This window comes from Daktulosphaira vitifoliae, unplaced genomic scaffold (genome assembly GCF_025091365.1).
Source record: "Daktulosphaira vitifoliae isolate Bord-2020 unplaced genomic scaffold, ASM2509136v1 Scaffold_3, whole genome shotgun sequence".
NCBI lineage: Eukaryota > Metazoa > Arthropoda > Insecta > Hemiptera > Phylloxeridae > Daktulosphaira > Daktulosphaira vitifoliae.
The window spans coordinates 14,324,531-14,340,626 of NW_026099574.1; the positions used below are offsets into that span (position 1 = coordinate 14,324,531).

General features: G+C 26.9%; 4 protein-coding genes and 1 long non-coding RNA gene across 5 annotated transcripts; 4 read left to right on the forward strand and 1 right to left on the reverse strand.

The window, feature by feature from the left end:
• Positions 1-113: 113 nt before the first annotated feature.
• Positions 114-1,842, forward strand: LOC126903349 (trafficking protein particle complex subunit 5). The gene is made up of 4 exons (XM_050681500.1): positions 114-449; positions 507-633; positions 686-868; positions 1,645-1,842. The coding sequence occupies exons 1-4, from the start codon at positions 283-285 to the stop codon at positions 1,741-1,743; spliced, it is 576 nt and encodes a 191-aa protein (XP_050537457.1). The 5' UTR covers positions 114-282; the 3' UTR covers positions 1,744-1,842.
• Positions 1,744-3,045, reverse strand: LOC126903350 (ATP synthase membrane subunit K, mitochondrial-like). The gene is made up of 3 exons (XM_050681502.1): positions 2,883-3,045; positions 2,642-2,735; positions 1,744-2,053 (listed from the first exon to the last, which is right to left on the reverse strand). The coding sequence occupies exons 1-3, from the start codon at positions 2,984-2,986 to the stop codon at positions 1,961-1,963; spliced, it is 291 nt and encodes a 96-aa protein (XP_050537459.1). The 5' UTR covers positions 2,987-3,045; the 3' UTR covers positions 1,744-1,960.
• LOC126903351 (uncharacterized) lies at positions 3,027-5,053 on the forward strand. Its single transcript, XR_007703471.1, has 4 exons — positions 3,027-3,112; positions 4,723-4,785; positions 4,860-4,943; positions 5,001-5,053. It is a non-coding gene; the product is annotated as an uncharacterized LOC126903351 (long non-coding RNA).
• Positions 5,054-6,381: 1,328 nt separating this feature from the next.
• LOC126902477 (pre-mRNA-splicing regulator female-lethal(2)D) lies at positions 6,382-9,448 on the forward strand. The gene is made up of 5 exons (XM_050679792.1): positions 6,382-6,782; positions 7,094-7,230; positions 7,935-8,116; positions 8,596-8,750; positions 8,806-9,448. Exons 1-5 carry the CDS (start codon positions 6,638-6,640, stop codon positions 9,381-9,383), a joined length of 1,197 nt encoding a protein of 398 aa, XP_050535749.1. The 5' UTR covers positions 6,382-6,637; the 3' UTR covers positions 9,384-9,448.
• Positions 9,449-9,723: 275 nt separating this feature from the next.
• LOC126902475 (phenylalanine--tRNA ligase beta subunit) lies at positions 9,724-15,821 on the forward strand. The gene is made up of 11 exons (XM_050679789.1): positions 9,724-10,106; positions 10,166-10,221; positions 13,582-13,736; positions 13,793-13,859; positions 13,929-14,195; positions 14,263-14,442; positions 14,522-14,697; positions 14,752-15,040; positions 15,098-15,308; positions 15,372-15,530; positions 15,587-15,821. The coding sequence occupies exons 1-11, from the start codon at positions 10,049-10,051 to the stop codon at positions 15,805-15,807; spliced, it is 1,839 nt and encodes a 612-aa protein (XP_050535746.1). The 5' UTR covers positions 9,724-10,048; the 3' UTR covers positions 15,808-15,821.
• The last annotated feature ends 275 nt before the right edge of the window (positions 15,822-16,096 follow it).

Genomic DNA, 16,096 nt, shown 5'->3' on the forward strand with positions numbered 1-16,096 from the left:
ACGCACTGGAATTTTCCTGTTCAGAAACATATAAGTACGATTTTTCGAGTGGAGTCCTTTTAAGATTATATAATATTTTACAGTTAGTATAATTAAATTGTAAAAGTTTATAATTTCTCTTTGTTACTAGTCATACAAATTTTTTATAAAATAGATTAAATTTTTTATTTAAACAAAATAATGTTGTCAATTTAAGTAAATGAATGTTTTAAATTGTTTAATTTTATAATTTATCAAAAATAAAATTAGTTAATAATTAAAACTATCTCAGTTTATTAAAAAATGAATACAATTCAAATTTCTAATATGCGACAAAAAACTAGTATATTAGATAAATCTATTAGTAAAGGCAAAGGTGAAATTAATATGAATTGTTTTGCTCTACTGTTTTCGGAACTAGTTCAATATAGTCAAGGAAAAGCACATACTGTAACTGAGCTTCAGAATAGGTAGGAGCTTTATATTTGTCCATTTATGAATTTATATTTCTATATATATGTTAATAGGTTATCAGATTTAGGACAAGAAATAGGGACTAAATTAATTGACTTACATTTTTTACGGGAAAAAAATAGTAAACGAGAGATTAAATTACTAAACATGTTGCTTCTCATCAAGTCTACATTTTGGAAAGTAAGCATTTTTTCTAAAAATTATTATAAGTATTATTCATTTAAAATTGTAGAGTTTCTTTGGTCGTGAAGCTGACAAATTGGAACACTCTAATGAAGATGATTCTACATATTATATAATTGAAAAAGAACCTTTAGTAAACAAGTATATATCTGTCCCTAAAGATAAAGGAAATCTAAATTGTGCTATATTTATTGGTGGAATAATTGAAGGGATTTTAAATTCATCTGGCTTTGTGAGTATTAAATAATGCAGATTAAATTCAATATTTTTGTTTTTACCATTTCTCTCAAAATACTTGAAAAATAAAGTCAACATATTTTAACCAATTTGATCTAACAATTCAAAATAAAAAAAATTATAAAATTTTCTTAATTTTTATTAAATACAAAAATTTTGATGGAAGTTGTACAAAATGATTCATAAAAATTCTATGTTTTTAGAATTAATATAATTTATAAGTCATTTTTGATTAATTTTCAAATTTGCATTTATTATATACGACCAACTACACAACTCTAGATTTTAACTAAAGGGACTTGTCTTCAGTTTTATGAGTAAAATTAACATAAAATAAACAAATGACACTTTTTTTTTACATATCATTTCTTTACCTGGGCAGATATTAATTCAAAGTAGTCCTCTTGGATCTTCTACTCCTTAACTTAATACTTATTAATCTGGTCCTACATATTTCCTTTAATTTTTTTAATCTCCTTAGCTTGTGATATATTATTTATTATAGGGCATTAAACTAATGCCCTATAATATTTCACTAAAAATGAAAAATCATTAGTTCATCTTAATTAGGTATTCCTAGTTATTTTTTAAATACTGATAAATCAATGTAGAAATCCAAACTTATTTTATCTACCCACACATTCTTATTCATGTTGTAAATTTACTATACTATTTTAAGTTATATAAAGTAATAAAAAATTTTAATATATATTATTGTATTTAACATATACAAATATTTTTTGTTCATTTATATCACTTTTGTATTTTTAGAATGCTAAAGTGACAGCACATTGGCACAAAGGTACAACATATATGGTTAAGTTTGAAGATCATGTTATAGCTAGAGATAAGCAGATGGAAGAACGCTAATATTATTTTTATATTTTTTTATTTTACATTATTATTGAATATAAATTGCTTGGAATAAAATACACATAGTAAAAACATGTGTTAAGCATTGTGTATGAATATCAGCATTTCATTTAATATTGGACTATAAACAATAAAATTTTGAAACCAATTTTTAGGTAATATTTATAACACGTATCTTAAAAACTAATTTATAACTATACATATAAATAATCATTTAAGAAGATTTTGGTGGTTTGGCATCCTTTGAACCACCCATTTTATACAATAAATATCCAACTGCAATACTTCCATAGGTAGCAGCTACGATCTAAAAAAAATTAGATAAATAAGATAAAAAAATCTTAAGTTAATTAAGACAAAATTTTTCATATATATATATCATGATAATTAGTTAAGTGTGAGAAAAATGGAAAATATATATCTAAAATTTTAATAATCATATAGATATAGGTTTTCATAACTAATGGGTATAACGGAAGCGGTAAGAACAATTATAGAAATTAATGTTGAAGGAAGAAAAGGTAGAGGAAGACTAAAAAAGAGATGGAGGGATGTAATTAAATGCGTTAAGAGGACGGCTGATGTGAGCATAGATGATGTAGGAGTTTAGGATAAGGATAGCTGACTCCAAGTAGTTGGGATTAAGGTGAAGAAGAAGAATGAGTGTGAAGTATCAAAAGTATTATTAAACTTTTAACTAATCTTCTCTTGTGATGAACTAAGAGTTTTTGTAGTTATAATTTACAATGTAAACTAATAAACTTTTGAATTTCGCGATAATCTAAACCAAATTTTTGTAAAATAAAAGATGTTAATTACTAAATCAGACCACAATATAATTGACCTTGAATTGTCATTGAGTCTTAATTATATGATATTTAAAATTAATGTTTACATTAACACGTCCCCTGGTAGTGATTGAATTGAAATATTTGGACAGTCCAGTTAATTTTGCAATTTCAGCGGGATCTCCTTCGTGTCCTGCCATTCTAAAATTAAACGTTAGTTCTATTAAATAATAGATAAATGACTCGCAACAAAAAATATAAAAGTATTTAATTATAACAAAAGTTCATGCAATGATGGATAGTAAAAGAATATAAACAAAATTTTGGATTGATTTAAAGTTTACTTACATGAGTATACGGAATAACGTTGATTTAAAACGATTGAGAAAGTTGATTTGACGATAAATGAATATTACGAGTCGATTTCTTTTATCAGCTTGTACAAATAGCATTAGGATGAATACTGATTGGAAGATATCAACTTCGGTTATCTAATTATGGAGTGTTTCAACCATGGTTTAAATATTAGCGAATGCATATTTTAACTGTAGATAAATGTTTATCGAAACACTAATGAGGTAAATCCTAAATCGCTTTATAATAATTATAGCTGGAATCATTCCAACTAATGATGGTTCATTGTATTCCCGATGAAAAATGTTAATTCATTGTGCAAAAACGTCAATAATGCCAGTGTGACTGGTGTTTGGGACATTTGCTAAAGGCTCTATACCTAAAGTGATATATGTTATCATACAAGTTGAGTTTAGTTTAAGCTTTTATCACAGCTATAAATTATATATATTTATTAGATATATATTATTATCTATATCTGTGGCTTTTATAAGTTATCCAGAGCATCGTAAATCATAGTGATCATCAAGGACGAATAGATTTACCAAGAAACCGGTGGTTTCCTTTAACTATACAACAATAAATTTTTTGACCGATTCCTCAAATAATTCTTTTCATTCTTTTATAAAAAATGTTTTATTGACATTGAAATATGTGCTATAAATATAAACCACTCTTACAGCATTTTTTAAACTCTAACACTAAATAATTACAGTCCTTATAGCATATACGGGGGTGGAAACCTATTGCCTCATCATTAGAACGAAGATAAGATAACGATGGGACTTTATCTAAAAACATATATTTATATGTTTTTGTTGAAAAATATATTATTGTCCCGAGCATACAACCAGGACAACCTTTTTCTTGTTGTTTTAATAAAAATTAAAAATCTTCTTCAATTTTAACAATTTTACATAAGTAGGCATGAACTATGTCAAATAGATTATCTAATTGGTCTTCAAATTTTTTTCATGTCTCCTTTGCACATCAGTTTTTCTAAATTTGTTTTTTTTTTTCAATTTCTTACAGTCTTCATGTAAGTTTTTCATTTTTCTACGCAATCAGAGAGATAATGAGTAGGAATACGAGCTTTTCTCCAAAAAATTATACACTCGTCAATAACTAGTCGTGAGGACTACTCTAGGTAAATCCTTTGTAAACTGACACAACTTGCATCACGCCTATAGACTGTATGTGATAAATCGATTATTATGCAGAAAAATAAAAATTTATTTTCCAGGGTAGGTACGCGTTAATCCTTGAACGTGCGTATAGTACGCGTTTAGTTCGCGTGTTTGATGTGATGCACCTACATACGCAAAAGCTTACTCCACTGACCCATTGCTAAATCGCATATATTGTTAAACGATCGGGTTGGGAAAAGGTGTAGCCAAATGTGGTGCTAAAATTAAACTCTAAATTGAGATTATGATAAATATATTTATGAGAACAATTGCTATCATCGTTTACCAAACGCTTAGGTAAGCATATTTCCAAAATCAAAGATGTCATTGTAAAGTAATGATCACTGTCGTATGCATTTTAAGAGAAAATATGATCGTTTTTCGCGCCTACGCTTTTTATTCTTTACTATATAACCGGTTCAACGTTTTGTACCCTGTTACATACGTGTTTAATTGATGTATGTAATATACAACTATGGGGATGACGAACAAAGAGTTCCTGTTTATATTGAAAAACATTAAAACTAAACCTACTTGAAAGTACTTTGTTTTACTTAATTATAATACAGAAAAAAACTCTTATTTTTGTACGAAAAATATATATATAAATATTATATAATATATATATATATTTTATTCTACTTTAGCTGAAGATGATCAAGAGTATTACACTGAATACGAAGCATCTTCCTTAGAAGAAATGGTTTCTAGTAAGTATAACATATAAAATAACGAACACAGATATTAAAAAAATAATATTTTTTATGAATTATTCATAATTTAGACACATTAATAAATAAAATAGAAATAAAGGGGCTCTATGAAAAGGCAATGAATAAAAAAATGTTCCTGATAGATGGACGATATTGTAAGTATCAATTAAGTATAACCAATAATCAAAAAAATATATATTTTTTCTACTTAGATCCTTACAAAAAGAAACCTATTTGTATCGTTAAAGCTTTAAGATGAAAGCGGTTCGTTTGTTGTTGTAAAAAAAATAACAAATTTTTTATGAACATTATTTTTAGATAAAATATATTTTCATTAATTTACTATTTACAGATGTGTTATTTATTTCATTAGAATTAGAAATTTTATTCCTTTAGTAAAGATTATTAAGATCTTTAAATTATGAATAGGTATAATAAGTGTGTAAATGTTTTGTATACTTTACAGTGTACAAAAAGGTTGATATTATTTTAAAAGTACACAGAGTTGTCAGTGTTTAGCGTTAAATGACTACTATGAAACATCTATATTATAACAACTGTATTGTATTTATCTGAGAGTATAAAAGCACTACCTGACACCTGGTTTTATGCGATAAAATAATTCCAATGAATGAGAGGTAAATTCTATAAGTCTGTTCAGAGTGTTGGGCAGTTAATAAGAAAATAGAGCAGAAAATTAGTGTAGCAGAGATGAGAATGTTTAGATGGATGAGTGGAATGACTAAAGAAGATAGGATAAGGAACAAACATATATGAGGAAGTATAGGTGTAGCTTCAATTGTTGATAAGATGAAAGAAAATGGACTTAAATGGTTTGGTCATGTTATGAGGAGAAAAATCGCAAGCTGTAAGAACAGTTATAGAAATCAATGTTGAAGGAAGAAGAGGTAGAAGAAGACCAAAAAAAGAGATCGAGGGATGTAATTGAATGCGTTAAGAGGACGGCTGATGTGGGTGATCGTGTCAAGTGGAAGTTTAGGATAAGGGTGGCCGACCCCAAATATTTCGGATTGAGGCGAGGAAAAATAAGATAGATATTACTTTTAATTTTATTAATAGGTTTAATTGTTATTATAAATGAAATGTATTTTTTAGAATAACCTTAGATCTAAATCCATAGGTGTCTTATGGTCACTTAGGAATGATTAATCTTAGCACTCCCAAAGTTTTGACTGAATGACTAGTTTTTTATAAATCTCGAAAAATTAGAGAAATTTCGAGTATATTAATTTTAAATTAAAATTAAAAATATGGAATTTTCAAAGACTTAAAGAAAATTTGAAAATCATTTAGTTTTGACAACACGAACTAAGATAAAAATTTATCTAAATTGTTCACTGACAAAATTTTCTAATATTATAGATTATATTTTCATAAAGCTATAATTTTTGTCTGATACTTCCAACTTAACAAAAAAAAATTATAGAAAACATTTCTAGTGCTTTTACATTTGATAAGAATATCTATATGAGAAATACATTAATTGGTACCAATAGTAAATAGTACCAACCTCTAAATATAAATTTGTGCTAATCTTGTTTTGATTATTGTTTTCAAAACAATTTATTCTATAGAGAATATATAATTTTTCTGGGAAACATTAATGGAACCAATTATTATATTAATTAAATTTTCTACAGTTTAGAAAATTTTTGTTAAATCTGAGTCAATGTAAAATTTGAAGTTAATTTATGTTTTAAATTTTATTACATTAGTAAATATGCGCTTTTTAATTTGTAAATATACTTGAGGAGTTTTTAACGACTTCATAGTATTCTATTTGTTTTTACAAGTGTTTCTAAAATTAATTACTAAATTGTGCGATAAAATGGTTGAGGAATGTCGAACAGGGTTTGGACAAATGGATAATATTGACGATGACAACATGGTTCGACTACCACGACAGCGAATTGTCGATATGTATAAAAACGCTATGTCGCGCGTTCGGGTTTTAGAGGCAAAAGCAAATGAAGGTACTATATTCAATGCGAATTGAAATCAAAACATTTTCTTATACTAAATTTTAAAAAAGTGTTCAATAAAATAATAAAAAAGATAAATAATAATTAGTAAAACCCGTTGAAAATTACTATGCCTGTAAGTGTTTTTCTTCAGACTTAAAGAGTTTTAACGTATTTAAGGTAGGTCAATATTTTTTATTTTAATGGGAATAAAAATTTTGTAAGTAAATATTTTTGTGATTGTCATTTCTAGTAATATTAATTTATAATGTTGCTAAATTAATATTAATTAAATAATGTTACTTGCGTATTTACTTTTACAGCTACTATATGTAGTAGATGTAGCAATAGGTGTGACAAGAAAGAACAAAATGATCAAGCTTTTCGAGAACTTGTATTACGTGAAAAAGTTTTATTAAGAAAATTAGCTATCAAAGAACAAGAGATTCAAGATTATTCAGTAAGTTTATTAATTAAAAGTCACAACTAATTGTTTCAATATTTATGTAACATTCTTAAGTATAATTTAAAAAATAATTTGATTAAGGACCTAGAATTTTGTTGACTTAGTACATCTATCTTTTTCTTTATTTTTTCATAAGAGCCTAATTAAATTTTTTATTTATTATATTTTAAGCAAATTTTAAAATATGAACCTGTTTACTTGTATAATTTAGAATGTATTTTAACACATATGTGGGAGTTATAGTGAAAATGGTATAATTCAATTATTAAATAAAAAGAGTGTGACTAGATAACAAAAATTTCAAACTTAACATTTTCTTTGGTATCAACGATAGCAATAAAATTGTGTATAAAATCTTAAAATAAATGTATAAATACATTTATAAAATCTACATTTATGTAAGTCTTTAAGGGGTTGTAAAATTTTTAATTAATTTCCTGAAAAATTATAAAAGTTGACATATCCCACTTTTGCTCTAAATACCATATATATTCATGTTCAATTTTTAAAATTTAATTTCATAACTATTTAAGTTTTTTATAAAAATTACTGTACTTTAAAATTATAGAAAGTTTATTAAAAAATATTTTAGTATGATATTTTGTAATGTTTTGTACCAATAAAAATTCTGTTATAATATAATTTTTAGCTAAATTTTGCTTTGAGATTTTATTTTATAAATACTGAATTTTTTTTAGACTCAGTTGTCAGCATTAAAAAATTCTATTCAAAGTAAATCTCTTTCCTCATTAAAATGTCCTTTGCAAGATCCAGCTGTCAATGTATTAATACAAAAATTACGACAAGACTTGAGTGCCACTAAAACTAGGTTAGATGAAACACAAAATGAATTAAATGCCTGGAAATTTACACCAGACAGGTAATAATCATAATTAATTTTTGTATTAAACTCCAATCAAATGTGAAAAATAATATTGTTTTTATAGGGAAGTAGAAAATAGTACTAGTGGTGCATAACATAGGTGTTTTATAATGTAATTTGTGATCATAACTAGAACGTGTGAATGTTAAACTATTTTTGAATTTAAAACTATACAATTTAGATTTTTAGAAAAAATTATTAATATCAATTAATAGTGTCAAATAGCTTGTTTAAATTTTATTTATTTTGTTTAAGATGAACTGTGTTTTTGTGACTGACAATTGTAGGTTTGAAAAAAAATAGTATAAACTGATGATTGGCATAATTTTTTTTGATGATTCAAGATAGTTTGACTTCAATTTAAAATTATACACAATATGATCTTTTTTGCTAAATATTAATTATGAAATTGCTATATTTTATAGTAAATTTTATTAGTAATATTTGTTTAATAATTTAATGAATCTATTTTAAAGTAATACTGGGAAAAGACTGATGGCTAAATGTCGATTATTATATCAAGAAAATGAAGAACTTGGCAAAATGGTTAATAGTGGAAGAATAGCTAAACTTGAAGGTGAATTAGCATTGCAAAAAAATTTTAGTGAAGAAGTTAAAAAATCTCAATCAGGTAATTAATAAATATTAATGATATTAAACAGATTTATAGAATTATATTATTTTAGAACTAGATGAATTTTTGCAAGATTTGGATGAAGATGTTGAAGGAATGCAAAGTACTATATATTTTCTACAAAATGAACTAAAAAAAATTAAAGGGTATAAACAAAATAGTAATAACACAGGAGAAAAAGAAAGTGACCAGAAGACTGAAATAAATGGCATAAACAAAGATAGTACTGACATAAAAACAAAGTCTGATATTGAAATTTCTCAACCATCACCAGTAGTTGAAACTAATGTTGAACATAAATCAAATAAACATGAACATAAACTTAAAAAATCTAAAAGTGAAAATACTAGCAGTACTAGTAGTAATATGACTAAAATTAAAAAACATAAATCAGCTACCTTAGAAAGAGTAGATCTAAGTAGTAAAGACTTAAAGTTACATAAAAATAAAAATAAAGTTGCTGAAGTTAGCGATATATTAAAATCTGTTAAGTCTGAAAAGAGACATTCTAGTAAAGATAAAGCTCACAAACGACCTAAACTTGTTATTGAAAACACTAATATTACAGAATTAAAATCTCCAACAAAATCAACCACAACTACAGTTAATGTACTCTTGAATGGTTCATAGAATATTGTTACTACATCATTATAAGTGTTTTTTTTTAATGTTGATATAAAATAATTTTTGAATTATTTTTGGAAGTTGATTTTTTATATCTTTTAGATTTAAATAAATCCTTAAAATAAAAAATACTCATTTAATTATCTAGGTATAAAATTTATGCCGTACAGTTTTAATATTTTAATTGAAATTATTTAACATTTAATGATTTAAGTATATATCTTAAAGAAAATTGTTTAAAGTTTTTTATTTACAGAAAATAATATCAATAAAAACTTCTGTAAATTTTTTCACATATTTTTTTTAACTGTCAAAAATTTATTTATATAATTATTTCAATAATTATGCGTCATAAATTATTTTAATTCTAAAATAATGTTCAAAATGTTTTCAATTTCCTCTAGACAATACATTGTTTCATGGAAGTTGCAGTATTGGACATAGTAACTCTTATCAGCTAGAGCTTAGAGATAATAAATATAGATAATGCTTTATCAATCGACGTATCACGTGATATCTCGAAAGTTCCAAACTGTAAAACATTTACAAAGTTGCTGATGTTACATATTACAGACTTAACTTTAAATATTAGATATACGGTTGATCATTTTGTATTGATCGTATACTTAAATTTAAGTAGTAGAAGTAATTATAAGTTCTATTAATCTAAAATGCCCACTATAAATATCAAAAGAGATTTACTTTTTGAAGCTCTTGGAAAAATTTATAGTATGTATACCTCAATAATCATAAATTACAATTATAACTATGTAATTTTTATTCTTTAGCTGATGATGAGTTCGATAACTTATGCATTTCTTATGGTTTAGAGTTGGATGAAGTAGTAAGTATAATTAATGTTGCGATGCTATATTTCTAACATATTGAGTTGCTCAGTTGCAAAAGGATGTATGTTTAAAAATTTTGCTTTTAGTTATCTAGTTATAAGTTAATTGAAGAAATAGCAAAATTATGAAAAAAACAATTTTAAACATTTATTCCTTTGTAATTGTACAATTCAATTGATATATTTTATTATAATATAAACTTATTTCAGTTTATAAAATATCCAACTGTTAAATATATAGGTAAGCAGGCATAGACTGAAAAAAGTGCACTAGATGTAATATAATTGACACGATCTTCCATATCATATACGCTCACATCAGCTGTCCTCATATCGCATTCAATTACATCCCTCCATCTCTTTTTTGGTTTTTCTCTACCTCTTCTTTCTTTAACATTTATTTCTATAACTGTTCTTACAGCTTCTGATTCTTCTCTCCTCATAACATGACCAAACCATTTATGTCTATTTTCTCTCATCTTATCCACGATTGACACTACATCTATACTCCCTCTTATATGCTCGTTTCTTATTCTATCATTTCTAGTCAATCCACTCATCCATCTAAGCATTCTTATCTCTGCTACATTCATTCTCTGCTCTACTTTCTTATCAACCGCCCAACACTCTGAATCATACATCATAGCTGGCCTTATTACAGTCTTGTAAAATTTACCTTTCAGCCTCATTGGAATTATTTTATGGCATAAAACGCCAGACACTTCTCTCCACACTTAATTCTATGTCTTACATCCTTGTCAATACCACCACTCTTTTGCACATCTGACCCTAAATACTTAAAACTTTCCACCTCTCCAATCACGTCCTTGTCTATTGTCACTGACCTCCTCATTTCACTACCTCGTGTTCTTCTTTGTCAAACTCGTACTCTATATACTCTGTCTTACTTTTACTTATTCTTAAATTCTTTTTTTAAAGAACTGATCTCCACACCTCTAGCCTTTGGTTAATTTCCTCCCTATTTTCTTCTATTAACATTATATCGTCAGTAAACAATATGCACCACGGCACCTCTCCTTGTATTTCTCTAGTAATTTCATCCATCATTGTAGAGAATAAGTAAGGGCTTAAAGTAGAACCTTGATGCACTCCTACTATTATCCAAAAACCTTCTGATACTTCTTCTATGCTTTACCCTGGTACAAGTGCTATCATACATATCTTCTATTATATTAATGTACCTTTTCGGGACTCCTTTTCTCATTAATGCCCACTTTAAAACCTCTCTCAGTGCTCTATCATACGCTTTCTCCAAATTTATAAATATCATACACAGATTTTTCTTCTTTTCCCTAGTTTTCTATTAGTTGCCTCCTCACACAAAATACTGGCTCCATTGTTGACTTACTTGTCATAAATCCAAACTGGTTTTTAGATACCGATGTCTTATTTCTTATTCTCTTATCTATTACCTTTTCCCAAATTTTCATACTATGACTCATAAGCTTTATGCCTCTATAATTTCTACACTCCTGTATGTCTCCTTTACCTTTAAATATCGGCACCACAATACTATTCCTCCATTTATTTGGTATTTTCCCTTCTAATAAGATTTTATTTAAAAGTTCCTTTAACCGCCTTATGCCAACACCGCCTAATATTTTCCATACTTTTACTGGCACTTCATCTGGTTCTACTGCTTTATTCTTTTTCATTGATGCCACAGCCTCCCATACCTCTTTCTCACTAATTAAATCTACCAGTCCCTCATTCCACGAGATATCCTCTAATGTCTCTTTTGGGTACTCCTCATTCAATAATTTTTCAAAATACTCTTTCCAATATTTTTCACATCATCATCACTCGAGAGTACCTTATTATAAACACTTTTTATACACCTTATATAATGATAATCTTTAGACCTCTTCTCTCTTATCTTTGTAAGTCTATAGATTTCTTTCTCGCCTTCCTTTGTACCTAGCCTATCATACCTCTTAAACTTTAACTTGGCTTCTTTTGCTCTTCTGCCATACTTTGAATTGCTTTTTCTTACTTTCTATGATTTATTGAACGTCCTCATCCCACAACCAGGTTTCCTTGTTTTCTGGCATTCTACCACTATCACCAACAATCTCCTTTGCAGTATTCTTTACACAACTAGCAAATCTATTCTACATATCATTAAGTATCCCTTGATATTCCACACCGTCCTCTCTTTTACCGTCTTTACAAACTCTTTTTCATTTTCTTCTTTCAATTTCCTAAAATAAGTATTAACACAGCAAGATCATACGATACTGCGAAATCCATGATTAAATATTATTTACTTTCTTGTCTATTTCATCACATCCTACTTGTAGTGCATAGGCACTTATTACGTTCAGCACTTTTTCCTCGAAAATTAATTTTAGGACTATAATTCTGTCACTTTTCCTAGCTACTTCTACTACTCTACTTTTCATCTCCTCATCCATTATTATCCCTACACCATTCTTTGTACTAGACTTACCTGCGTATATTATTTTATAATCCTCACCTATTTCCCTTGATTTCTCTCCTTTCCACTTAGTTTCCTGCACACAACAAATGTTAACTTTTCTCCTCTTCAATACTTCTACTAATTCTCTACTTCTACTAGTTGATGTTCCAACATTCCAAGTACCTATTTTTATTTTGTATCTATCTTTCTCCCTTATACACGATTCCAGCTAAAAGTTGTCCCTACACTGTTGATAACAGAAGCGTTGGGTAGACCTGTACACATGACTGGTGAAACAGCTACCTCACAAGTTGTCCGGCTGGTATAAAATACTTTATTCTTTAGGCCTTCTCCGTTTTTAACTACTTTCTGTTGACCCCGCGTACATCCGAGATGGGACAATCCGTCTTAGTTTTGTTCAGGAATCCACATACTTTTTTGACAAAGATTTTTACGCCAGCTGTCGACCTGACACAACCTCATTAGTCGCCTCTTACGACTGGCAGAGGGCTTGTGGATGTATTCTTATCCCCTATCCACGTGAAAGCTGATAAATGTATATAAAAAAAAAATAATAGTAGTAGCTCAGATATGTTATAAGTTTATATGTTTAATTAAATAAATTTTCAATTTAAATAAAGTTAAAGAATAAATATTTTGTATTGTGCATATAAATGGTAAAATATACTAATTTATATGAAAATTTAAACTTGTACCGACTACTGTTAAAAATAATTGACTTTATTTATCCATAACTTTGAAACTTATTATTAAATTCGTAGTGTATTGCAATTTTATATTATTTATTTATAATTATTATTTTCTTATAATAATATTATATTATCAGCTATAAATTTTGATATTATAAAATTTAAAATTATATAATCATCACAGATTTTGATTATTTCATATAATAGACTTCTGAAAAGCAAATGATTTCTAAAGAGCAGTCTGAAGTAAAATCAGAAGGTGTATCAGATGATGTTATTTATAGAATTGATATCCCAGCCAATCGTTATGATTTATTGTGTTTAGAAGGATTAGTTGATGCATTGCTAGTGTTCCAAAAAAAGTGAGTCTTCATTGACATAATGAATAATTAAAAATTTATTTAAAAAAAAATTTTAGGGTTGAACCTCCTCGTTTCCAAGTTTTGACAACTAAAAATCCACTAAAAGTATTTGTGAAACCGAATGTATGTATCTACTTTAAATCTACATTTATAGTTAAATAAATTTTTTTATTTTTCATTATATACTTTTAGACTAAACAAATAAGACCTTTTGTCGTTGCAGCTGTGTTAAGAGATATATCTTTTGATCAAGCTCGCTATGCTAGTTTTATAGATTTACAAGACAAATTGCATCAAAATATATGTAGGAAACGATCATTAGTTGCTATAGGAACACATGATTTAGATACAATTAAAGGACCATTTACTTATGATGCACAACCACCTGAAAATATTAAATTTCAAGCATTAAATCAAACTGAAGTTCATAGTGCGGTTAAATTGATGGACATATATTCAGTATATAATTAAAAGTATAAAATAAACTATAAATTATTTTAAAAATTGTTTTTTTTTTTTAATTAAGAACCATGCACAATTGAAACAGTATTTGCCTATAATTAAGGATAGTAGTGTTTATCCAGTCATTTATGATTGTAATGGAACAGTATTATCTCTACCACCCATAATTAACGGTCATCACTCAAGAATAACTCTTAACACTAAGAACATTTTCATAGAATGTACAGCAACAGATTTAAAAAAAGTAATTTTTTTTTCAATTATAAATAATACATTTTTTAAGTTGTTTTAAAAAAATCTGATAATTTTAACTTAATTTTCAGGCAAACATTGTTTTAGATACAATTCTATGTATGTTTAGTAAATATTGTTTAAATAAGTACACAGCAGAATGTTGTGAAGTAATATATTCAGATAATTCTGTGAGTACATATCCTCAATTGAATTATCGTAAAGAAACTGTTAGTTGTGAAAAAATCAACTCCTATTTAGGAATAAGGTAAGATAGGAAATATTAAATGGAGTTAAATTTTAAGTTAATATATTTTTTTAGTGAAAGTATTGATAACATAACATCAGCTTTAACATCAATGTGTCTTAATTCATCAGCACTAGTACAATCCGATGAGATTTCAGTTGAAGTACCTCCAACACGTCATGATATAATTCATGCTTGTGATATTTATGAAGATGTAGCCATAGCTTATGGCTACAACAATATTCCAAAAACTGTCCCAAAAACAATCACTGTTGGTTCTCAACTGCCACTTAATTCATTATCAGATAAAATAAGAAATGAAATAGCTCAATGTGGTTTTAAAGAAGTTTTGACATTTTCTTTAGTATGCTGCTTTTTATACAAATGATATGTGAGTGTATAATGCAAGTTATATTTTTAGTGCTCCAAAGATGATGTATCAGTTAAATTGAGAAAAAAATTTGATGAAGAATCAACTGTTCGTATTAGTAATCCAAAAACTTTAGAGTTCCAAGTTGCACGTACAAATCTTTTATCAGGCCTTTTAAAAACGGTTGCAGCTAACAAAAAAATGCCATTGCCCATGAAATTATTTGAAGTATCTGATGTAGTACTTAAAGACATCACAAGTGGTATGTATTACACCGAAAAAAAAATTATAATTACAAACTATGTTTTACATCTAATATTATTAGAAGTAGGAGCTCGCAATGAACGACGTGTGTGTGCTGTGTACTATGGTAAAACTCCTGGGTTTGAAATAGTACATGGTCTCATGGATAGGCTTATGCAAGTTCTTGGCATTCCATTTAACCAAAAATTTGGTGATGCATATCAAATAAAATCGGCAAATGGTAAGCATTAGCATAAAATTATTTAAAATAAATTTAAAGTGTTAATATTATCCTAGACGAAAGTTATTTTCCTGGTCGTTGTGCACAAATATATTATAGAGAAGTAACCATTGGAATAATGGGAGTTTTACATCCTGAAGTTCTTACTGCCTATGAATTAAACATGCCATGTTCTGCATTTGAAATAAATATTGAACCATTTATAAAAAAAAAAAAAAAAAAGATAAATACATTTTTTATTATATGTAAATTATATTCACACAAAAATATAATATAAAGTGTCATTTATTTTGGTAAAAATAAATACATGGCCCTATTAAATTTTATACTAACAATATTTTAACATACCTAAAAATTAAAATGAAGCGATAACATATCGCAGGTAATATGTGCATGTTTATATTTAAATATAACTAATGAATTAATATTAATATTTTTATACACACATAACATAGTATATATATATATATATATTATATTTGTCAAAGAATAAGTTGATTTTTAAGAAAATAGTTTTACTTAAAACTAAGAAATCATTACTAAATTAAATAAACAGTAACAAAAAT